The sequence below is a fragment of the Betta splendens genome, chromosome 19 (genome assembly GCF_900634795.4).
Source record: "Betta splendens chromosome 19, fBetSpl5.4, whole genome shotgun sequence".
In the NCBI taxonomy this organism is placed as follows: domain Eukaryota; kingdom Metazoa; phylum Chordata; class Actinopteri; order Anabantiformes; family Osphronemidae; genus Betta; species Betta splendens.
The window spans coordinates 10,948,953-10,975,532 of record NC_040898.2 but is presented as its reverse complement, the minus strand read 5'-3'; the positions used below and the strand labels follow the sequence as shown (position 1 = coordinate 10,975,532).

General features: G+C 42.7%; 1 protein-coding gene across 2 annotated transcripts in view; it reads right to left on the bottom strand.

Moving 5' to 3' along the window:
• atrnl1b (attractin-like 1b) overlaps positions 1-26,580 on the bottom strand; it is a 39,595-nt gene that overhangs the window by 2,344 nt on the left and 10,671 nt on the right. For both annotated transcript variants that reach the window (XM_029133588.3, XM_029133589.3), the window contains exons 18-27: positions 24,083-24,316; positions 23,437-23,574; positions 21,326-21,419; positions 17,588-17,640; positions 16,381-16,475; positions 16,086-16,164; positions 14,353-14,510; positions 12,189-12,250; positions 9,563-9,641; positions 4,603-4,710 (exon numbers count right to left, since the gene is read on the bottom strand). In XM_029133588.3, the coding sequence (XP_028989421.1) occupies positions 4,603-4,710; positions 9,563-9,641; positions 12,189-12,250; positions 14,353-14,510; positions 16,086-16,164; positions 16,381-16,475; positions 17,588-17,640; positions 21,326-21,419; positions 23,437-23,574; positions 24,083-24,316 (1,100 nt within the window). The remainder of the gene's footprint in view (positions 1-4,602; positions 4,711-9,562; positions 9,642-12,188; positions 12,251-14,352; positions 14,511-16,085; positions 16,165-16,380; positions 16,476-17,587; positions 17,641-21,325; positions 21,420-23,436; positions 23,575-24,082; positions 24,317-26,580) is intronic.

Genomic DNA, 26,580 nt, shown 5'->3' with positions numbered 1-26,580 from the left:
CCGGCCGCGCGCCCAGGCGGTGACCTACCCTCGGAGTTAATGGCCAAAACTGCTTGTCTCAAGCGTGAAAAACATGTCATCCTGATAATGAATGTCAAGGGTTTCACAGCATGTTTTGGATGAGGAGGTACAAATTGGGCAATAATAACATGTCTGAATAGAATTGACTTTTTTTTCCCTTTTTTGTCCTCGATGTCTGATGCCTGAATTTAAAATGGAGATGAGGGGAGGCTGTAAAATGGGAGCAAAACAGGAAGGCACATGCATTAAAACATGAGTCAGGAGTGCTGCACGGGAATTTCTAGACACGGTACCGGAATCGCGTCTCACCGCACGTAAGCAGCGGAACACAAGAGCCGGACGCTAATTGGTGCGTCGCTGGATGGAAAAGTCTTGACATGCTGATTATGTGCAAAGTGAGCATCGAGTGGTACATCCAGATTTGTTTGAACTGTCAGATGTGAATAAATATCCAATTACTGCTTCACTCGGTCTTCGCAGGCTTTTAATCAGAAGTAAATGCAATCCTGCTTTATATCAAGCACAGTAATTTCGCTGTAACCGCCAATTAGGTTTCACATCGAAGAAGAAGAAGAAAAAAAAAGACCAACTGACCAAAGCAGTCAATGGTCTGGAGAATCCAAGAAACAAACAGCTGCTTGTTGTCGGCGTGACACGCGGCCGCAAAGCAATCGGGTGCGTTAACCGAGAGCATAGCGGCTAATGGCAGCTAATTAACGGATGACAAATCCCCCCAACGTGCACCTAGTCAATGCTGGGCCGGCGGTAATTACAAGACAGACTAGTACTGGCAGAACCTGACGAGTGCACGGTGCCACCAGTGATTTATCGACCGGGTTCGTCCACAAGCAGCCCATGAGTAATGACGGCGAGGACGCTGGGAAAAACCAGCCTAGTGGTCAAACGAGCAAATGCTGTGGGACCAAAACCTTCAAACGAGCAGATACAAACTGCACGTCGGCTGGAGAAACGATCAGAACCTGCATGTTTTTCTGAGAGACTGATTATTTTGTACATTGCGGTTAAAGTCTTCTAATTCGTTTTCGTGTTCATTTGTGACTGGGAGGCAAATATTAGGTCATTACACTGTTCCCGTACGCAGTCATTTCAGCGATTCGGCTAATGAATAGCTACAGCAGCCGCACTCATTCAAGGGAGCAAATTTAATCTGGGCAGAGTTTGAGATGAAATCAGTGTTTCCTGCAAACGGCACCACATCCACCGCTGGGTGATTAACACTACTGCTCTGATATCTCAACCATACATGTAATTCACATACATGTACACGCTGCACACAGTCCCCTCAGGATGAAGCGCTGTCATTCAGAGCCGGGTCCAAACTTGAATGTGTTTCATACTTCGCATCCCTGCAGGAATGATGACTTTCCCATCAGCAGCTGTTCCCGTTTGTGTTCGGGCGTAATTAGCGAACGTTCGCGTGCAGACGCGCCGGTCGAGGCTGCGTCCGTCCGTAGCTCAGCCGACGCTGCTCGGACGGAACAGCGGGACGTTTCCGCGTTACATATCAGCGAGCCGATGACGGCTCAGCAGATAAAACCACGGATGCCGTGAATACCTGAAATGTCCCAGGCCATTATCTTATGCAAAGCCGCCGCCTTCCCCCGTGCCCTCATCAAGCCCTATTTATCTGGGGTAACAGAAGTATTCCTCCAGTGCAGGGGCAAATAAAAACATTAATAAATCACTGCTTCCCATTACAATATTAATGCTGCCTCTTCTATTATGGCTTTTTAAAGCTGCTGGTCATTATCATATTCTCCAAGACGCTTTACGCAGCCCGCATTCGTACCGTGCATTAATCAAGTGTGAGTATTGTATTGTGGCCATTCATAACCATCCGAGCACGTAAATGTGTTTACGCGCACACACACACACACACACACACACACACACACACACACACACACACACACACACACACACACACACACACACACACACACACACACACACACACACACACACACACACACACACACACACACACACACGGCCCCCTTTTCCCCCGCTGACAGGTGTCATCCATCATACTCTCTGTCCGTTAGCGGCTCCATATGCTGAACGCCGGCCACGGCGAACACAGACATCTGTGACACCGGGGCCGGGGCCCGCGGTGCTCGGGGCCAGTTGGCTCCGCCATCAGCAGCTGCTGACGTCCCGGTCACTAAAAGCAACCGCCCTCTCTCGGGGGCCCGAAAATGGAGGAAATTGCATGAACGCCGTGAGGATTTTCTCTCAGACCAGCTGGAAGGTCTGCAAAGACGCGGCGACAGGGAGCTGGTACTAACTAATGCAGTGAGATCAGTGCCGACAGTACAGTCAGCAGGATAAAGTTTTGACGTGACGGAACGGGTGCGAGGGGGGGGGAAACTGGTGCTGCAGTTCATCTGCGGCTCGTTTCCTGTAAACTATGTCATTCGTTCCAAATTTCCAATCTGAAATAGGAGCTGAGGGGAACAGGAACTGTTCTTACACCTGCTGTAAAGCTTCTAGGTTAAAGTGAATGAGAGGGTCTGATCCAGCAGAGCTGGCGAGCCACTGGAGTCAACAGTGTCCTATTTGACATCAACAAATATTTCCAACAGCTAAATGGGACCAGATGCTGCCCAATTTATTCCTTTATAAACCAGAATTGGTCTTGTTTCATGAGGTTCACCTTCAGCTGGTGCCAGGGCAGGAGGCGTCTGCGTGGACCAACACATGCATTCACAAATGTGAAGCCTTACACTGGAGCTTAGGTTCCTGCTAATTACATTTCATCAGTATTTTAAAAGCTACCTGATGATGGGTTTCCATAGTCCTGCACATCGGTATGTTCTCGTATATTTGTCTGCCACTCGCACAAATAACTGCATCACATTATAATTAGACATCATTGTTCATTTTTTTTTATGTTTACCCTCAGGACAATCCTTGAAATTACCTGAAAACTGATCTGACTGCAGAGTGAAATCTAGGTTTGATTAAGGAAAGCAACAGCCGTAGTTACTGCTCCTGTTTCTGCGGCTACAAAACAATGACAATGCGCTTTACAAAGTCGCGGCACCTAAGAGGCATCGCCAGGAAAATCTACCAGGCGAAATGAGATTTCAGCAAAAAAACGGACAAATCGGGAAATCGGCTAATGGAGAGAGACGAGTGCAAACAGGCTCGCTGCCACAGGTTATCAGCACGCGGCACCGTTCTGGTGCACAGACACGCAACAGGTGTCCCTTCACCTGCTGTATCTTCACTAACACTTCACATTTTGGGAGAATACCTTTCCTCAATTCATCTGGTCACTAACCTGTGATGTGATGGATTAAGTTTTATTTAATAAATCAGCAACATGCTGAATTTATCAGGACGGATGTCGGTAGCAAATCTTTACTACAACACTTGCCTGCTTGTTGTGATAAACTCACTGTGTGGTTTATATTGGCTTTCATCACACATATTTTGTCACACCGTTTTATGCAGCACGTCCAAAACAACAAAGTTATCTTCCAAGATTGGTTACAAACTGTACGAGCATGTGGTGAAGCCGGCGTTGGTTTATTTCATGCATCTTGAAAGAGGTTTTTTTTTTCCCCCGCCCAGTTATCATTTCCAAAACAGCTTGGGACATTGTTTACAGCAATATTCTCCGTGGGATGCACAGTCTCTACCTTAATGAGCTTTATAACAAGAACACTATCTCTGTTTCAGAGAAAGAGAGGGCTGGAATAAATTATTAAAAAAAACAGATGGACACACACGCATGCGCATACACACACACACACACACCTCACCGACAAGTATGTAATTAACATTTTACTTAAATGAAGTCAAAACAGAGGTTTGGGCCATTGGGCTTCAGACTAGACCTTATTGCTATGAAAGTGCGACAATGAAGTGCACTCAAAGAGCCGAGAAGCATTGTTTCCCTCCTCTTTTGCTCTTTACATTTCCTTTCACAATACCATAATGCACAGTGAGTACCACTCAGCACTGCACTAATAGCTAATGTAGCACCTCTTTGCTGGTTGTCACAGTTATTTTATTTCTCTCAGCGGTAGGTGACACAGAGCAGGCTCTGCCTGAGGAAACACTGTTGGTCCTCTGATGTCAATTTGAGGATGTAGCTCTCGATACCGATTTAAATTATGCTTTTATCCCGTGTGCCATTGAGCTCCAGACTGTGCCCGACTACCTCTCCGCTCTTTTCATAATGGGAGTTATTCACGTCTTGGGAATAATGGGGAGCTGCAGCAAGTGAACAGTACAGAATAATTGCAACGTTCAAATCATATGAGCGCCCACAGTTTAATAACAGATTAATCTATCACGTGTTCAATGCGCAAATTGCCTTGTGACATATTCCCAGCAACGACCCATGAGGGCAAATTAGGCAGAATGTAAACATGTATTTTAATACTTTAATACACAATAAGGGACAATGAATAATGACTGATATTATATTACAGCAGTTCATGTGAAGTTGAAATTAGATGTGTTTGCATTAGTTGCTCATACAAAGATGACAAACTGGGGTTATGTGCATGGCAGGATCTGATGAAGCCACAACCGAGCAGTACTTACATCCACCACTGGCTGCAACAGCTCCGTTTGTTCCCCCTTAGCGTCGAGCGCGACAGCAACCGAGGCGAACGGACGACTGGCCATCTGCTGACGCTCTCGCATCAGTTGCTGAAACACAAAACACAGATGACGAACGATGAAAACATCACACGCAGTCCAAGTGAGTGGCTTGATGAATAAACAGGAATAAAACACACTCAACATCAGGAAGCAGAATCTTAAAATGGAGAAATCTTGTCTGATGGTAGAAACCTGCAGTGGGACATTACCAGTAACTCCCACACAACCAGTGAACACATCATAGGGAAAGTTTAAGACATTCTTCCAAAGCACCAGCACAGACGCAGACTCTGCGGTTGGGTCACGTCTGCGCGACTGACACCATTTCTGCAGCTTAGACCGGGCAGAAAATAGCTTCTCTTGTTCCCTTCTAATCAATATTGTAAAACAACTAGTGCCACACTTTCATCAGCGACGTAGTGTCTGATCAATATCTAAACAGGCTGCCATTTTACCGCCAAGGACATCACTGATTGCTATTGAATTTGCGATGAGCTTAAGTGTGTTGCATTAAGATCTAATTGTACTTCAGGTTACTAAGCACATCATGTGGTGCATGTAGTGGTGGAGATCGGCCCCGTAACCTGCCCTTCCTCTGCACCTTGGAGTTCACAGAGACCATCACATAATAAAGAATTCCAGAACGCAAAGAAAAAGGTAAAGAAGCAAGCTAGAAAGTATTTGTTTAAGGTGACAGAACCTAAGAGTTAAACACGCTTCTTTGTCTCTGTCCACATTAGACCTTCAATATAACTTTTGGCTCAACTGTATGAGAATACTCAATTTTCTAAAGAAAAGCGGTTTGTCCTTGATGCCGTAATGAACCCGGAGACTCTCCTTCTCAGACCTCATCCTCCGTCCCCCTGAATTTAATTAAGTGTTCATTAGACCGGCTATTAATCGGCAAAATATAGATCAAGTCTGGAAAGGTTGATAGCATTGTGAAGAGAAGAAACGTCAAAGGCAGGGAGAATCAACATCTTGCTTTATCAAGGACTCGTACAGAATGCAAATCGTCTGCAGCCTCAATCATCCTCTGGATGATTGCAGAGAATTAAAAAGGCAACAGTAAATCAAAATGTCATTCTTAAGCATTGCTAACCTGTCTGAAAGTGAAGTAAGAAACAATCATGGACTCAATTTATTTGATTTTGTCCTCAATAATGTAAATGAGTGACATATTTTAACAATGAAGCTGTCATTTACAACTTATTCATAACGTGTAGAAATCAGTTTTACAACCATAACACAATGACAAAGTTACAGCTGATGTATTTGTAAACAACACATTAAATGCAAATCAGCGAAAATGTCAAAATGTTTTTATGTTGAAGCTCAACTGCCCGAAATCCTTTGTTTCATACATTGTTTGTGGTGGTGCAGACCACTCTGCAGCATTACGAACGCTCAACAAGGACATGACTGACTCCACTGATGTACAGACGCATTGATTGGGATTAAATGAAAGGAAAGTTCAGGTCAGTTCTATGTAAGCACTGCTTTCTTGAATTGCTCCAAAAGAAACCACTCTTTGGGAGTTGAGAGGGGAAGAAAAAACAGCCACCAGCCAAATGAAATTGAGATCGATTACTGGATTGATTCATTCTGCGGCCCCGATTTTTAGATCTGAAGGCTGATTGGTGTGCGTTTTTACGATTATGTGTAAAAGCTGTGGGTTTGAGCTGCTAAGCCAGCGCAGGTCAAAATAAAAAAACCTGCCCTTTCCAAAAAGATAAAAGCCAAGTGTTGGTGCTTTGCAGGGATGCTGCCAGACAAGCTCGACAGCTTACAGCTTATTATGGTTTCTAACAAGGAATCCAAATCAAAGACTCACTGTACATGTCAGATAGCTCATTACACACTGCATTATTTATCAAGAAGTTCTTTAAAGCATAAAAGGAATCAGGCAAAGTCAGGGAATGTTTTTCATTTGCTCTGTGTCAGGCACGTGCATCTAAAAGTGATCAAAGGGCCGGAGAGTTTCCAGAAACGGAAGCTAAATTAATGGCAAAAAGCAAGAGTGAACTGTGTAAAACCAATTAACGCGTGCGCCGTGACGGACTGATTTTGTCAAGAATACAAGCTGGAGCCATTCACAGTTATGATAAGAGAGGACAGTCAGTGCACGGCCGCGCAGCTTGATTAATTTTAGCTAGTGAGTGCATGAACTGTCTGCTCTGGTGCATACGGCTCTGCTCCCTTCACTGGAAGCTGAAACAGGGGAGGTGTCATCCCGCCCCTGAACACACCACGCTGATGCGCTACGAGGTTTCAGGAGAACTTGATTACATACGATTGAAGACGTGTTGCATTGTTGTTGTAAATAATAACACTAGTAATGACTGGTTTTAGAATTATCATTGATCTGTTGCTCTTATGCTTCAATGTGAAAGCTAGAGTCTAAAGCCTTCACACGTTGCGGGTTGTGATCTGAAACAGAGGGGAATCAGACTTCAGTGCAAACTTTAAGCAGCAAAGGTGACCGTGGGTTCACGTGTGGGATAATCTTATTACAGCAATCAATGACTAATTGAGGTCTTTGGAGGGACAGCAGATTTTGAGATTATGCCAGGTGAGCAGGGGGGACATGTTGGATTTATCCACTAGAGATGCCTTTTAAGTAAAGATTTGGGTTTACAGTGTGGAAATGATCATCATAGTGTCTGTATTTATCGTCACCTTCAAATAACCAACACCAAGATCAAGCTTAGAGACGTGAAACAAGCTTTTTTTGCCAACCAATGAAAGATACTTCTATAAAATAGAAAGAAAACACAACAGTGTATGAGGCATTTCTGTGAAAAAACTTACAACGGTGTGTGTGTGTGTGTGTGTGTGTGTGTGTGTGTGTGTGTGTGTGTGTGTGTGTGTGTGTGTGTGTTGCGGCCTCATAAAATGTCAGCGCCCCCTCCCTCCCGTTTCCCCCACAGGTAGCTTCAAGGAGATCAGCCCTTGTTCTCCTCGGTGGCATTTACAGCTGCCGTCGCCCAGAATCAACCCAGTTTCAGCTCAGATTATTCAGATTAACAACTTCACCTCTGGTACCACATCCTTGCTTAATGAGAAAGGGCCCTTATCCAATTAGCACATTAACATGTGGGAAACCATTTGTGCAAACTAAGTCAATGCGGAGTTAGAGTTAGATGAGAGTTTTGTTAAATATTATTACCATAGTAAATGTAAAATTCCAATTCTGAGACCTAAAACAAACCATAACAGCTTTACTGTTATGGCTTTCGGGAAAAGGTTACCAACACAGAGCATCTCTTTTCAACTAGGACACATGAAAATGCCACAACAGGAACCTTAAAACGCTATGCTTCTCAGGATTATATACAGATAAGAGGGTTGGGGACAGGCTTAATTTATAAATTTGCACAAATAGTACACGTATTTTGTAAAAAAAAAAACTGAAAAAAAAACATGGTCATGTGCATGAGGTTCAGACTTGAGGCAGGTATTGACTGCAAAGTGGTCGGTTACACAATGCAGAGGGCAAATACCAACAGGACTTAACTCCATCCTCAAAACATGAGCCTGACTGTAGGTATTGATCTGCTAACTAATCTTTCATGGGTTCTCAGAGGCTTTTGTCATGCGATGACAAAACCTTCCCGTCACCTGAAATCAGGAGATGAAGGTTAATATTTATCCGTTTTGTTTTTTTTTCTTCTTCATTTGTGTCTGGCAGCTGAAGGGCAGCAACAAGTAGATGAGGGGAATTCCAAAATCAGACAGGAAAAAGCTGCAGAATTTTAATGACGTGAGCCCATCTGTCCGCATTAATCTTTATTGGCTTTAATTCTTTACGTCGGCCCGGCTCGCAATCTCAGCAGCCACCGCTGTTGTTTGTTTTCATATTTCAATTAGAGGAAATAGAATCCGGATCCTATGATTATCAATGTCATTCCTAAAGTGGGAATCAACAGCGGGAGCTTTATTAGTTGACTGCAGGTCATGCGGCTGGACGTGTGCCAGACTAAACTTCCTGCTATTGAGTGTCCCCGAATATAAGATTCCCTGTGAGGAGATGGAAATGACAGCTGCCCCTACAGAACCCAGCAACCAGCCCATGCGCTTCGAATCAGGGGCAGTGAGGAGAATTTGCATACATTTGCTCTCCTCCTCGCTATATCTTCCTTACTCTCTTTTTTTAATTTCTGCTGCCAGTCATCTCATCATTCACCCCATTTCAGCCCCATCTTTTCTCAAACTCTCCTTTCAGAGCAACACTGAATATTAATGTTTCATTCTAACCCCGCTCCTTAAGTCACTTACAGCATCTATACAATTTCTTTATGCTTTTTCTACCGGTCCACTTAACGTCAATGCATAATTCATCTCAATTATTATGAGCTTTACTTTTGATAATATTCACTGTTTATCTGACAAAATAATTGTGATACGTCTTAAAAACATTTGCCATTAGCGCATACAAGGCTTCTATGAATATAAGGCTAAAGCTTCTAAGGGACAAAGCTTGTTTACATCACACTCAGAGCGTTGGCTGACTGTAATGTCCTGTCTTAATTTTTAGTGCCGTCAGGCTAATTGATGCCACTTGCAAACAGCTGACATCTGGCATTCACCAGCTGATGTTTTCCAATAACAACCTGATCCTGATTATGCTTTTAAAGCCAAAATGAAAGACATATAAATGTATATGTGTCTGCCTTCTTTGTGTCGCGCCACTCCTATGTTCGCTGTGTTCTATCATACATCCAGACTTGTTCCTCGCACTGTAATTACTAAGAGCGGGTTGAGCCCTTTTATGCCATTGTGGGAAGCCATCATGTTGAGGAATCTGACAAATTCAAACCAAATTCGGGGGAAGTTTATCTGAAGTGGTCGTTATAAGAAAATTATATCTGTTCAATTTCATGCGTAAACAAAGGCTTACTTCTCTTCGTCGCGAGGCCCAGCATGTCTGTTTGATCTTCCACACCACTGCTGCCACAAGTAGTAATGACAGGAAGCAACTGGAAGGAAAGACAGGAAACAATATTTAAACAGCAGCACATTTGTTCAGTCCTGAATATAGACCTGCAGCTGCACGGGCCGAGTTTTGGGTCTCACAGGAAGAGGCTGCAGATCTATTTCTCAATAGACTTAATATTTTGGCCGATTACCCCAATTAATAACCCAACAATGAAATCATTAGTCAAGGGAGATTCAGCAGGGCCCAAGTGCTAACAGGGAAGACAAATATGACAGATTGAGAGATTCCACTTCATTATCCTGATGACAGATGAGAATATAAAGATTAGTATGTGCTAAAGAGGTATTCTCTTTAGCACTTTTTCAGCGCTTGTTCCCTTTGTCTGTGTGAAATTTGTCAGCTTTATATAGGTTTGAAATTTTCTCTTTAACCCTTCTGTACTCCCATAATGAGCTGCCAGTAAGCAGCAACATGACACTAGGAGCAATCCTGTCTGAAGGTGAAATGCACACTGTAACATGAGCATCGGGCGCTTGTATTTAGGCACATGCCTTGTTCTAAACCTGGCAGCCTGCTCAAATGAGCATGTTGAACCAAAACGCGTGAGCAGCTCTGATTTCTGGCCTGATGCGTTTGATCTTTAAACTCGAGTCGGCTGACAATGGGGCTGCCACACCTGCGAGGTCCGTTGGCCCGGATGCTCAAGTGGAAGACGACGATAACGCCTCTGAGGGATGTGATAACGCTTAGAACATACAGCTTTTTATATATGATTGAAGCAAAGAGGAGGCAACCAGGCAGTGGGATTAAAGTGTCGACTGATAGGAAATTTCGGACTTCAAACATTTTGTAATCGCACATGGAATTTATTTTAGAGGCGCACACGGTGGGAGAGCATTGGTTCTCTTAGAAGTACTTGTACCATCTCAGATACTTTTGAAGATAACTGGAAATTGGGAGGAAGGGTTCTGAAGAGAAGGCTTCATATGTGGCAGAAGTGACAAAATGCCCCACACAGACATTTGGCTTTCATCACATATAAATAGTAAAAAAAATTAAAGAAAACATGCATCATAACAATTTATTAAGGTCTCTAATTTAGTCTCCAGCTTGAACATTTATCCCAAAACTCTGGTACAAACACTTAGGACTGGAATGATGCTGATTGTGTTAATGAGCATAAATCAGACCCTTGGGTTCTACCGCAAGACTTGTACAGCGTTCTAATGCCAGGTTTTTATAACGTCTAATCAAAATTCATGAAACTCTCAGTAGATTACAACTTAAGCAGCAAAGTGCAGGGAAAATACTGTTTATGAAGTCTCCAAGGTGAGGAATCCTTTTGCGAGGCGGGTAGAAGCAGATCTGCGAAGTCTAAGCTAATGTTCAACAGATAAAACAACAGATGGATATAACACGGCTTGTTCCATGTCAGGCCGTCCTTTTTTCACCCCGAATCCTCCATTCAAGGAGGTCTAGAAACCCTATGGGGTGATTTGACATTTTGTCATCAGGCTGATTATGTTCCCTGCAGGTTTCGGTCTGTCTCAACCCCCCACGAGCGCACACACACACGGCTGCTTGCGACCGCATCGGAGCCGTTCACGTTTTCTGGATTTTATGGGTCAGTGAGAAGTGGACAACAAGAAGGCAGACGGAGACTTTTATAACCTGCACGACGATGAAATACAGAACAACTGAACAGCAACACAACAAACAAAATTAAATAACTAAAGGGATCAATGTTTTCCATAAATACCAAAACTGTAACTACTGCATCTTTTTTTCTGGTATATAAGTGCTGTCCTTCCCCCCTTACCTCCAAGTGATTCCTGAATTTTGCTATTTAACTGAAATCTGATCACATGGAGCCAGACACCAACTGATTGTGTGACAGCTTTTTGGGAAACGTATTGTAGACCGGGCAATGACGGGCAGGTGCCTCAGGCACAGGCTGTCTTCTATTCCCTCACTGACACCTACACAGATAAGACTTTGGTCTAGCAGCTAATCCTTGTGGCACATCTTGGAATAAATATGTACAATAACTGCACTGTACGTCCAGTGTGTATGTGAATATACATGAACATATTGTCCTCAATGACACCAATAATATAACACTTATAAAACATAAGGCTAACTTTATTAGGTTAGTGTTATGGGCAGTCACAGATAAATATGGTATAAATCCTCTGAAGCAGAAACGTCAATAACCAACATTAAACATCATTAAACATAAATATTATACAAATGTTTTTGTCCCATCCTTCTAATTCATTCAGACTTTGCTGTGCTTTTGAGACAAGCCAATTGACTCATTGTAATCACTTCAATGACTAAAGATTTCCATCGCAGCTCTCAGGATGAAAAGTCATTAAGAGCCCTCGTATCTTGATCGCCCACGCCTTCCCTTTAGATGGCACTTGCAGAGCAATAGGCGCCTATTTAAGCGGCTGCCGGCGGTTTATTTGCCACTTGATAAAAGAAAATCACTTCCTTAAAGATACAAGAGAACCGGCACCCCCACACACTCCAGTAACTCAATGATGGTGAGTGTTTATTTAAGTCATACATTTAAGTCACTTACCTGAAGAAAGTCACAAAGAACTGGACTAAGTCCATGATACTGTTGTGTTGGGAGAAGGCAATCTACAAGAGAAGGGGACAAGAATACAATCAACAATATGAAAAGGTGTGATAGAAACATTCCCAGCTTCTATTCACTGTTAAATGCTTCCAGGGGGCAGTCAATGTTAACTGTGGCTGAGTTCTCCTAGTTGAGCTCTGACATTGTGAAGGGGTTAATAAAACATGGAGTGGACAGGTCAAGTCTGCGTTAACAGAGTGGACCTGCTAAGGGGTCACTGACAAGATTCTCTGCAAGAACTGCAATGAAGATGCCGTGAGAGGAAAGTCTGTACAAATTCAGCTGGAACAAGATAAAAACAAGGCAAAAAGCTTTTTGTTTCAAAACAGCAAACATCCAAAATTGAATTAATTCAACCTGCTGTGCAAAAATTGCTTTCTGGAAAGAAAAATGGATAAATTTGATGAGAAGTATGAACTTCAACGTCTGTCGTCTCGTCCTATCCAAAAGATTTAAACAAAAGACATTTGAGAACAAATGCAAAAGCCAAACACTTAAACTCAGCAGAGTCTTACATTGGTGTATTTTACCCTAACAGTCAATAAGGCCAATGATTCATGGTTCAGAAATACATATTAACATTCCATAGAAGAAGAATGACACACCGTCCTAGCAGCTAAGTCATATCACGTTGCCCACATCAAGCTGACGTGTCCTTTTCCCAGAAAGCATTACAAAACACGTCATCTAGCGAGCACCAAGCAATAGCACCTGACAGCAGAGTACAAACTGTTCTACTGACAAGAGGTAAGCCAAACTTTAAGTGATTTCCACAAAACAGCAAAAGCGCATCCTTTAACCATTTATACAGGTTTTTTGTCTTTTCATTAGGTGAAAAAATGTGCATCCTTAAACCAAAGGCGTCTTCGATGGACTTATTTTGTGTTTAATGCCAACTCTTTGACTTCTTTGTGAATGAGAAGCACTGATCTGAAACCAGATGCTCACTGACATGGTCTAACGTGACTCAAACACACAGATGTTTTTACTGCTTTTTAATAGGTGACGGGTCTATTCAGCGCTGCTCTCCACTTAATGAGGTCACGCATTTGGGGTTAAGTTCATTTCAGTTCATCAAACATGGCCGATCAGCGGCATCCTTTGATGAACATTATGCTTTACAGTGAACACAATTATACTGACAGAAGGCAAACCTTAGCAGATGAAACGTAAAAGGGCCATTTCAAATAACTGGACAACACAAGGTTCCACCGGTCTAATGTCAGATACCGATTCATCTCCTCAAGCACTACACTCTCATTCCTGCATCGTAAAAGCAAGCAAGGAAAGTGGGACCTGATCCTGTTACCGAAGCTATTTGCTTTAACAGCTCAGACCAGTCCGTAATAAATAAGACGCTCTTGGCCAGGAAATCTAATAGTAAACTATTATAGGGGGCACCTGCACAGATGGACTGACCCCAAAAGATATTATTACCCCACTACGCTCCACTCATCTACCACATGAAAGGGAGGGGCACAACACATCTAAAAATCAATATTTGGGAGAGGGCTAATTAGCAAAATGGGTATTGTGTCCTATTACTAGGAATGATAATTGTAGCTATTACATTTCTACATAAAATGGTGTTTTTCTCACTTAAATAATCAGTTGCAGACTTTTTATGAATATACACTCACCTTGGTCCTCATGTTCTTTAGTTTTATTTCATTATTATTTAAATTTATACAGTAAATATTTCTGTGTCTGTGAATGTCTACGATACCAACACTTTTATTCCCATTTAAAGCAAGACCTAGAAAAGGTTAAGTAATGCTCCTACTCTGCCGTCTTAAAAAAAGAAAGCAGCTGGCACCTATGGACGCTTACATCGCTCGTTAAACCTGTAATTAAATTGAAGTGCAGTTTAAATTACCCTGAGCAACAACAGGGCACTGCATCTGCAATAATGGCTTCCCCTGCTGTTTCTGTATATAGATCTGGGACTTGTTGATAAAGAGGAGCTTTCTTTAAAACTACCTACCGCACGCGTGGTGAGCAACGAAACAATAGCAGCAACACAACACTTAAGAGGGAAAGCAACAAATCATTGTGTTATCGGCTTTATAAGAGTTAGGTGAAGGTCACAACGCCCAGTCCTTACCTGGATCTTGATGGGCCATGAGAAATTGCTGACGTAGACATAGAAGGTGATATTGGGGTTGCTTCTGAAGGTGAACTTCTCACAGGAGAAGCTGTCTCTGTACTCCTTGATGTTAGTCTTGGACACGATGGGCACTTCCTCTCCAGAGATGGTTCCAGCTGTTGGGGCAAAAAGTTCATGTTCAGCACAATACCATTTGGAGCTCGCCGAGTTCGCGTAGACAGAGACATGGAACTGGACCAACTGCAACATGTTATTATGAAGCCACTAATGGGTTTATCAAGCCATTTGGGACAACAGGAAAGCTCTCAAGACACAGTAATAATTGCTCATAAGTGCATTTAACTTCTTTTTGGTTGACCTAAAACAGTGGAGCATACTGTATAATTGCAGAGCAGTCCATATTTTATTGTTAAATGGACACTGACGTGGGAGAAAACGACTGCACTGAAATGCTGCTGTCTGCAGGCCATGACCCAGTCGTTCGGCACATAGTCATCATTTGAATCCGTATCGCCGCTATTTAGCATATGGGTCCCATATTATGACTAGAGCTCTATTTATTAAAGCCTTTGATTATGGTCAGTTCTCATTAGTGCGGTCGTATTTTATTTCTTCGTGAATATTATAAAAGCCTGAGAATAATAATTCGTTTAGCCATCAGGTTGAGGCGGGAATGGATTTTCCTTGAATCAAATTCTGCAGGATCAAAAATCTAGCACACGCTGCACCTCCTAATACTCATCATGAAATAAAAAAGGAATGCATTTGCAAATAAAACTATTTTCCATCTATCTAAATGTTTCAAGCCATTTCTTATTCTTCCTCATGTCAGTGAGTCTGCAGCATTGACATTCCAACCCACAGCTCTGAAACAAAAGAAGTGAAAATGACAGCTTGAGTGTGGCTACGTGAGCGCCGTTTATCTTAATTGAAATCACCCTCCTCACCCCACCCAAAGGCGCTTCACACTCTCGTCGATTGTGAGGAAGCCACCGCTCCTTCTGAGACACAATGTGTTTGCAGGGGAAAGGGGACCGAACCTCAAATATTAATGACAACGCTCTAAAAGGTTACGGCGGTGGAGAGGTGTGACGTGTCGGCTGGGAAACGTGCGGATGGAGAAAGCGGCTGATGACTTGAAAGGAAGTTAAACGGTTAAACAGAAACGGCAGCGCTGGACGACTGCAGCGTCCTTGGGCGTCTTCCCACTCCACAATGACAGAGTATATAGCAACAAAGTGGACACGTGTTGTGGGTTAATTCATTAAAAGCTACTGTTAAAGCTACAGCTGATTGTGTAGGCAACCAAACTGTACAAACAGTGACATATAAAAACATGTTTTTGTCACCTCGATTGAAACGTGAGAAGGAAATTATTTGACAAGGGTTTTTGACTTGTGTTGTTTGGGTCTCTTTGAATGGCATATTTCACTATTTTATCAAATATTGTGTGGGTGAGCGTTAAAATGGCGATAAATAAAGACATATCTCATCAACCTGAGTCTGTGTTCGACCCGTTTGCATAAATCAGCCTCTGTGGATGAAAATGGCTTTTTAATGATGCTCATATTAAATTATGTGCAATTCGTTCATTTTGTGGCGGATTGGGAAATTGTGAACATCCTGTGACATTCTAATATATTTTTGTTGGCCTTTTAATACCACAAATTATTATATTATTTTTGTCCAAAATAAAAAGAAACAGTTAATGCAAAATCAAGTAAATGTACCTGTTGATCCCACCGACCAGGTGATGTTAAGATTGAAGTTGTTGGATGCATTAATGGACATGTCCAAGTTCTTGTTTGCCTTTAAGTAATAAGCAGAAAATAAATGAAACATGATAACGTCACACAAAATATCTACTTAAAGTAAAGTACATACAAAAATAGATATAATGAAGTAATAAAACTTCTGCAGCCTTGAACGAACCAGTTAATGATCCTCATTGTTAAATGTGTGGATCCTTCAAAAGACCACTTTCCGGTCAGCCATACTGAGAAGCTTGATCTCAGAAATAGTTACCTGCTCAGGTGAGGCCATAAAGTTGATGGCAGTGTAATGATTATCATCTTCCTGGATGAGGCTGAATGTGAACTGGTAATCGATGAGCAGATTGTCTGCAGAGAAATCAGGAGAGGAGAGAAAGGTCTCATATTCTTTCCTTTCACTCAACAATAGAAGCGGCAACTTTCTGAGAGATATGCACAATCTGGACTGTCGGCCGTGGCTTTCCTTATTACAGACTATGACAGCATAAATATATACCAATGCCATGTTATGGGATGTTAACAAAAGAAACGAGTTATAGTCTCAATAAAAGGCAAAACGTATGTGATCAAATCCAATGACTACAATCAAGCCCACAACATTTTTATGAAGCAGAGACCTAAAAAGGCCTGTCTCTAGTTAAAGCAAATCATACTCATGTTCCCTAAGTGGATGGTCACTTATATTTTACCTGTTTAATTCCTTCAACATTCTGTGTGTTTTTTGTGCATGACACGTATTTACTGTCTCAGTCTGAGGCCCGGTGCTGCATAGAGGTTAAAACAAGCTGCGGGCTTGTAGTTTTCCTGTCTTGCTCTTATTGAGCCTGGTGTCAGGTTATGGCATTTCAAACAAAAAAAAAAAAAAGGAGGGACAGAACCTTGGCAATGGCTCTGTTGTCAGAAGCAGAGTGTTGAAAAAAGGCAGATAACAAATAACTAAGTAGCACAGCCCTGTGAAGGACACAACATCAGGCCAAATAAATACACAGAGCGCAAACAGTAGCATGTACTGAAATACACAGATGTGCAGCCACTTTCCATCACCAGATGTCAAATGTATGACGCTTTTTTTCCCACAAAAGGCGCTTTTTGCATCACTCACCTTAATAGATTTTTTCGTGCAAGCTAACATTTAGTCAACTTTGCAAATGAAGGACTGAGTAGGTGGGTGATTGAACGAGTCAGTAGACAAGTTGAGATTTTTTACTCCTCCGTCTCCTTGATTAGCTCAATCGCTCACTCCTGATGCACTTGACATTTTCACGACAAGTCATTCTGTCACCGAACAAGTGCCCCTGGTGCCAATGTGTTAAAATGCCCCATCTGCCCTGAGCGGAAGTGGAGAAGTGAAAAGAGAGACGGAGGGAGGTGGAGTCTGTGCGTGCGTGCGTGTCTGTAAGTGTTTGAGTGCATATGAGTTGTCTCAGCAGCAAGTAGCCGTCCAGTGGAGAATTACTCACAGTAACAGGTTCCTCTGAGTGGATTGCCAAGGTAACGGTTTTCTGAGTCACATCTGCAAGAAGAAAACAGAGAGTACAAGATGAAGAAGAGTGCCAACAGCATGAGAGCGAAAATGGCTCTTATCGGGAGCCGGCGTGCCAAGAACGGGGCAGGAGCTGCTGCTGCTGGCGCCTCGTCAAGTCTCCTAGTTATGACGAAGAGCAAATAATCAGATAGTTTGTAAAAGTTAATTACATTTTGGTTTTTGTTGTTGTTTACACTGACATGCAGCCGTTTTCACATACCACTACATCCCAGGGCAATTTTAAAACTGGCTCAACAGAGACCAGAGTGAGCCTAACTTCATTGCTCTACGTTTGCAGTCTCTAGTTTGTTCACCTCAATAGAAAAGAATCACATATTTAAATTCCATTCCATTCCAAATGTTAAACCACCAATATGCACAAAAAGGAAATATGAAAATGATTATTGACTATCTGTTCTTGCTTTTTAAGTTTCCAAGGTGAATAAGTACATGTCTAAAGTAGCCAATTTGGAGTTTTCCCTGTTTCTTTACAAACAAACAAAAAAATAAGAGAATGGGAATGATGGTTCTTTTTTGTCTGGCTGAAAAAAAATACACATTCACATAACACAAGTTGAAGAGCTGCCAAGCCAATGCCAGTTGATATACAGTCATACCATCTGAGTGTTTATCAGGCTTGTGGGTTTCTTCTAATGAGGAGGAAAAATGCTAGCAATCAATGTGTTATAATTGCTTGGTTTCCCATACAGTCATACATTACCGTCATAGAGTGACCCGATAAAAATTATCTTAACATTGTTTTTCTTTAAAACGTGGACATCAAAGATGATGCCGAGGAGATGGAGACAGTGAGCAAAGTGAGGATTGGAGGAGACTGAGAGACATGACATGGTTGCCACTGAGGAGGAGGTGGCTGTCAGTGATGTTAGAGTGAATAAGAATGACTCTGCCTCTAAAAATAATCCATTTTGGGTCTTTAGCAGGATTCTGTATTCACAAGACAGACAGTATCACCATCAAAGGTACTACGCACACAAAAAAAAAAACTGGAGTCAGACGCAGGCGGAGAATCACATCTGATGTGTTTCACAGCTTAAATATCACCAGATATAAATATAAATCGAGTTAAGAATGAAAAGAAGAAGTAAGAGAACTGAACCTTAAGTACACATCACGGTGACTTCAATACAGGAGCAGCAAATGCACGCTCGAATAAAACTAAGTGACCTGATCAGAGCTGGTGGAGAGGCTTTGATCGGAGATCTAACAAGGAAATTGTAAAGGACAAGCATCAGCTCTCTGGACAAACTAATGGCGGCAGGACACGGAGCTGGAGAGGCGTCAGCGACGGCGCTCCCACGTTAGCGTTCACCAGGCAAGGACGCGTCCGTCCGAGCTCGGTGCAGAGGACGGAGGACGCGGCGTCGTTCCTGGGGCGTTTCTGCAGCCTGACATTTGTAGACGGCAAAACTCACAGGCGCCCATGTGCTTGACTCCGAGTGTATAATGCGACTCCTCCGCGGAGTATCTTAATTTAATCTACACCTACATGCATGTGTGCACACATCTGAACCCCCCCCCACTGTATCTTAATTTAATCTACGCTCAACTTGAACCTTATGTCTCTGTGCTGTGTGCAGTGTGGTATTAAACCTGTACACACACACACACACACACACACACACACACACACACACACACACACACACACACACACACACACACACACACACAATGTCCTTCACACATACGCAGGCTACAGGGAAGCGTGGAGAGAGAGTGCAGAGTTCCTCTCTGTTAGCCGCGCCACAATAAGGACCCCGAACCATGTACATGTATGCATCCAAATTAGCACTATAATAAGAAATATTCACCGCTCTTGCTTGACTCATTACTAACACAGCGTGGACCTCATCAGTTGTTTTCCAAAACAATTCTATTCTGCACCGATGCACCCTTCACTTGATTACTGCGGCTATTATTCCGAGCTACTAATGGCATCGGGGGCCGCGTCGCATGTGTGACTCAAAGTGAGCACGCGTGTACCTCCGTGCAGAGGAGAGGGGATCCGTGTGTGGAGAGGTTTTTGTTAAAGCATTGCTGCCGGGGATGGTGGGAGTGAGTCTGGGCAGGACGCTGATAACATGTAATAAGATACCAGAAATTCTATTAAAAAAGGGGGACGGCGTACGCGCCACCCCAAACGTTAGCCGATACACGCGCGCTAATTAGATCATCGCAACATGTTTTGATGTTGATGAAGCTGCATCTTGATTTCAAGATCAAAGACAGCACCATTAAAACACAGAACCATCTGTAAACAGGACAGGATATTCTGGTGGCTTATGTGTTTGGCGAGATTTAAAGCTCATAATCACAATGGGGTTGCAGGACCTTCCGCAAACCTGGCTCCGGAGCGGCGCATGCACATCCTCGGTCTAAGCGGCCGATGATGATGATTGGCCTGTTGGTGTCTGGCCCAGTCCGACTCTTCGCTCTTATTTTGTGGGTTAGAAAATGATTCCACTGTTAGCCACCTGCTACGCGAGCGCTGCTCTGCATTGTTCTGCTTTCCATCTGGTAGCAGAAAGGAATGTGACATTTTGTCATTTATGTGCTCGGGGTTTTTGTGGAGGTCCCACTTGCTCCCGTTATCTCTTCCTTTATTGTGAGCACTTGCCTTTGTTTCTTTGTGTTGTCTCTGTTCGTGCCCTCTGTTCCATTCTCCTGTCCTCATCATCATATTCACTGGTGTTCACTCGCTAACTGGGATTCCTGCATACTGTGAATGCTGTTAATGTTGCGAGGCCATTTCCCTCCCATTTTCCAAATGTTGAATTTAATACCGATATATTTTAAATCTCTGTAGGCGATACTGCCTTTGTCTGTTTAGGTATAATGCTTGTCCCTTCTCAGTTTAACTACTGAGCTTTTGTCGAGACCCTCCAATGAGCTGCTTCTGACATAAAAGGCCGTGATCAGGATTCAAAAAATGTCCAGATATTGGCAAATGCTTGAACTATGAATACAATACATCTAAAAGTAGGTTACATCAGCATTAATCCAATATTTAGTTAGCATTACTAGAATGTGACAATTATCTGCAATGTGTAATAGTAAGCAGTCCTGGAAGAAATGACAAAACTCCAGCCAAGAGTAGAGATATTTTAAGGACAGAGACAGAGTGCGAGGCGAACCCACGCCGGGTCGTGTGGGAGTGCATGCGTTTGCCGGTGACCTCTTCCATAACTCTTCCTGCATTAGGGGTATTAAAAACACCAGGGTCCATTCTGCTTACCGCTGAGAAAGCAGACAGCTAAGTGGAGATGGGTCCTCCCACGCCGAGGGAATCAACAGTGTCAGCACAATTAGTCCTGAGGGTGGACTTTTAAGTCCAATAGGACCCGCTGACGGTTTTCTGTCCCATATACTTCTGAATAATTACAGCATCCACGTAAGGGAGAAGCTGGTCTCAGTAGCCAGAAATCAATGTGCATGACCCTATCATGAAAATCATAAATCTTTCTAGTGGTCATTGGGAATATTTGATTCAAATACAAGTACGCTTTAATTAAACGGCATCACTGGGTTTGATTGTTTCTGTTTGATCCTTTTATTCGCTCCAACCTGGGTTTACAGGTTTGAACATTACTGCAGGCTTTTCATGGCTGTGGGAGTGTGTGAGAACATGAGGACCGTGTGGGGTACTTACAGCTGACACTGGTCTCCTTTGATTCCCTTGGTGGTGCAGAAGCACTTGCCATTTAACACCTGGCAGACATTTGCATGACCATTACACTTGCAGGCTGGAAGATGCGAGAAGAGAAACAGATGCAAAATCAAAATGAGAGAAAGTGTAGCACAGAGCGAGCAGACATTCGTAACACTAAGCTGATATGCAGATACAGTGCAGTTTGACGCGTGTGTGTTTCCTTACAACCATGAGGTCGCCTGGACATTTCAACCTGTGGTTTAAACCCTTGAGTTCAGCATCTCCAAGGATGCGATAAAGCCTGGAATTCACGCAATCTGTGTAATAACAGTTGTTTTCCCCTTTTCTGGGCACCAGGTGCACGCGGCATCGAGCCGGCCTACCAACATCTCTTCTGCTGTACTGAACACACAAACATAAGATTGATATTGATCTGGGGCTCTGGTAAACAAGTGTATTTCTCACAAGACCGGCTGAACTTCAAAGATCTGAAACATGATGGAAAAAATATGCCCTTCTAGACAGGATGTTAGGACACCCGCGACGCGCGTGTTGGTGGAATACAAAGCGCGCAGCAATAGACGTGTGAGCCGAGCGAATTGGCTCCTGGAATGGCTGCAGCGTGCCGCGCTTTCCGTTTTGCATTTCCAGGACATAACACAGATCTGTTCCTTTCAGTTCACTAGGCTTTACAACAGTGACAAGGTGTATTAAAGGAGGGTCAGTGGACGCGGCTCTTAAGATGGCGCATATGAATTTTCAGGTGACGGGGCGGCTGTTGACTGGGCTGTCTTAGCACTTTGTCCTGCACTTCTCGTTATTGACAGCTGGTGAAACAGGGATTTTATGTTACTACGTGAAAGTCACACTAAAAGGGTTTTTGTTTTGTTTTTTCTGCTAAATCTGAAAACCAACAGCAAAACTGGGACTGATGCCCTGTTTTGAGAATGTTCCAATACCTGATTAGTTCTGATTTATTTCATCCTCAGGCTCCCCAAGAGTGAGAAGAACATTACCTTCACCTGTGTAGTCTCACTTTACATGCTCCCATTAAAGCTTATGCATTAATGATCTGTCTGAGACCGCAAAGCTCCCAGGTGTGCATGTAATTTCTAAGGAATGCTATTCATGTCTCATAAGGGAGAGAGTGGAGTCAAATCTGCTCCTGACTAGGAAATCCTAAACTCCTCTGCAGTTCTTTTATAGAACAACCTGACATAATTATCAAATAAGCATAATGTTATTTTATATTTGACTTGTTTACCCCCTATTCACCACAGTCCAGCAGCCTTAATGTGGCCCGCAGTCAAAACAGGGTTGCTGTGTAAATTATGGGTTGCACAATTTTGCATAGAGCACAAGCGACAGGCGACAGTCCATTGTGTGCCTGTCAGAGCTCAATCAAAATTATCCAGAGACAAAAAAAAACTGAAAACCACATCCTGAAATCCAGCAAAGCAGCTATATCTGGTGAGATTTGTGTAAAGCTACCCTTAAAATGTCAAGATTTCCTCACACAGCCAACAAGCTAGAGGCAGTGACGACTACACACACCCTTCATTTTTCTATAAAGCTATGCGACAATGATGATGGTGCACTGATGTTACTGTGGGTCTTTGACCTTCAGTTGTACCTACAGAACATTTCCCACCACCCTGCACATCTACTGTAAACTCACTCTAATGCTGATCTTAACATGTCATTAGCTCTTTTTTGGGGTTCCACAACACAAAAAGAACAGGCATACATTTATAAATATTTATATCAAAAATTTGTAGTAATATTTTCATGAATCAAACTGTCAGACAAGGTGTCACTAGTTCTAATCAATACCCTCTAGTACCCTCTGTTGGTGTTAATGCATTATTGCATGTTTGTAATGCAACTACATAAAATTCCTCTAAATGTTTATTATTATTTCAATACAACCAAAAACAAAATCCAGGGAGATAAGGATAGGACTTAGGTTGTATTTGTTTAAATTTAATTGTGATGTGACAAAATAAAAAATACAAATGTGACTCAAAAAGGTGACATTGTGTCTGGGATAATCTCCACTCATATACCATACGTGTAGAATAACAAACATCCCGTAGCGATGCAGCCCTTACCCTGGCACTTGCCACCGTTGGTTGGGTCTCCATGGTAACCAGGCATGCAGGTCTGGCAGTGTGGACCGGTGGTGAGGTTACGGCAATGTTCACACACGCTGCCGTTCACACATGTGCTGTGGCCATTACACTGGCATGCTGGGGCAGGAGACAGAGAGGTTTTACAAGAGCAAATTAAATTAATTGACATATTTGCCTGTTTTGTTTGCTAAATTCTTCCTTTTTTTAATTATTTAATGAAAATTATAAGCAAACCTATTTTATATGGCTTAGAATAATTAAACTAGCTGCCCTAAATGGAATACTACAAGGCTTTTACACTTTATTGACACCAGTGAACCACTGGATCGTCTCACATTCTCAAGTTACAAGTCGCAGTGGGGATACGATCACGGTACATGACGTGGTGGTATGGACTGGAATTTGATGAAACCATTAAATGGCTTAGTAGCATAAGGTTGCATAGAGTCAGCAGGGAGGGATTAGTTGCATAGGGAAGCTGTAATAGGAGTCCCGGATAAGAACATCTTTTTAAACCCAAGATGTGATAGTCAATATGTAATAACAACGTCTCAAATGCTGCAGATACATTTATGACACGTGATCTGGAATTTCAGTAACACGGACAGGAAGTGGATCCTCTTACCGGGACAGTGGATGAACGCCCATTCATAGCTTTTGTCTTTAGGGCAGCTGCCCACTTCCAGGCCCATGTCCAGGGACGGTCCTTGCTGACCTTGCTTCGCCAGTCTCTTCATGGGCCCCCGGTATGAGCCCTCCATGCACAGGCCCTTCCCTGTGCTGCTGGGGTCTCCGCACCAGCCACACTCTGGCTGCTCCAGGCACTGGGAACATGTCCGTAGGCCCGAACAGTTCTGGGCTAAAGGTGAAGAAAGAGGTTTAATGAGTTTTTACCACGTAACAATGTATCTGCTGCTTATTGTCAGCTCTTTTGTCCGTTTAACATTTGGCTACTGGTCACACTGAAAACAGCGGAAGCATTGAGCAACAGTGCAATAGTGAGGAAAACAAAATCATGAAAGATGCTACCAACCGAGTTTCATATTTTGAGTTCTCAACAATGTCTTACATGCTGCATGTTCTGTGGAGGCTACAAGACTAAAGAGCTGAGAGAAGATAAATGAGTCAGGCATTAAATTGTTGGTGAAGAAGGGGGAAGATCACAGAATGAGACAGGGTAAGTGTCACCAAACCACTGCCAGTGAAAAGTTTTTGATTCGAACAGAGGTTCAATGAAAGGCTTAAACGTGATATGTGAAGTGGCACCTTGCTCCAAACTCAAAAAACCCCAAGGAGTCAGCGAGCGATGCCTTCTTGTCAGTTGGGGGATGAACTTTCAAGCCACTAAATTGCTTGACAAGTTTCAGCCTCGCTGCTTGCCTAGCAGACAGACACTTTATGGGAGAAAATGCCACTACTATTTTAAGGAGACAAACATTGAGTGCTTTTACCTCAGTTTATGTCAAACAAATCTCCAGCTATTCTGCTAATGGATGTGAAACCATGACAACGGCGGAGCAATCAGTACAAAGTAAGGCCATTTAAGTTTGTTTTGATGAAAGTAAGAGGCGCATTTCTCAGGAACATACCATCGACAAAAGAAGTAGCTGGACTTCTCTCTTGCCACATCATGGTAAAATTCATAAAGATGCCATAAAAACAAAATATGCATCTTTCACAATGGAGCTTGAGTCATCAGTATGTATGTGACAGCTGCAGGCGTTACATAAACCGGTCATGATTATCACTGTCTGTAGGGCAAAACAAATCTTTGATCCAATGTTAGTTTTCACCAGAAGACAAACAGAAACTGTATTCCTGACGAAGGATGCTTCAGAAGCACTAAATGAACTTCATTAATTCAATCAGATAACGTGGCTCTATGTTTGCGATTTCTGTCATATGCTTTATTCTACAAAAAAGCAAAAACTGATGTGGAAAAACTAGAAAAAGGGGAAAGTTTGGTGCCTTTGCTTGAAAATGATAATAATCATAAGCGAGAGAATAACTGTAGTTGTGGGAAGAGTGGAGTTCAAAGAATAAATCAAGGACCAATGAACAGGCTGGGAGGGAAAAAGAGAGAAAGTCATCTCGACCTTGCATGTTTAAAATCGTGTCTGAACTAAATGCAGCTTCGGGGGATTCGCTTTTTCTGCTTAATCTGAATGCAACACAGGGTGTGTTCATGGCAAAGACAAGCATTTTGTCTAGTTTGGATGTTTGATCTTGGCCACTGGAGGGTTCGTTTGATTATTAATTATATGACTAGTAAAAATTAACAATAGAGCACCACAAACAGCGATTCTCTACAGCAAAGCCACACATTCCTATCGGACACAAAATCCTGAGAGCACATAATACAACACACTGAGCCTTTGTCGAGAGTCCCAGCAAGCAACGGTTCGGAGTATTTCATCCCGAGTCTATGGTTATAAGTGCATTCATGCAGTGTACTTAGCCTAAAGCACACATTACTATGTACTGAAAATGAGGAGGAATGGACTCGAGTAGCTGAGGTAATTTAAGACACAAGTGGTGATTGAAATTTCAAGAGTGAATGTGAAGGGGAAAATGCAGCCAGAACAAACAGACAGAGGAAAACACTTAGTATATTTATAGAATACCCTTCGCTGTCCTTCATGCCAAAAGGGACTAATTCCTCAAGACAAACAGCACCGTGTACAGAAACATCTCTGGGTTACCCAACACCGGCAGACATAAATGAGTTTGAGACGGTACCCTTGGGCTTCCTAAATGTGTTACTCACTAAACTGATCAGAGACGTTTTTACGATCTGACACGTTTGTGGCTATAACTCATACATCATGCAGCACAACCCCAATGACCAGAAACAGCTACACTGACCTTCAGGTAACGGGGCTCCCTGATCAGCTTGTCACTGTGCAGAGAAAATGTTTCTCCATCTCACCTCAACGACTAAAAGCTACTCTTAACGTTTTATAGGATGTAATTTGTCTATTCAACCAACTCATTTTTAATCCAAATCCAAAAGAGGCCTCCTGAGCTCCTATTGCTTCACTGAATGCTATTTCAAAGCCTAGAACAGAAGCCTGAATGCTGACAAGACTGAGCAGACTCTGCCATTAGGCTCTCGTCTCACTC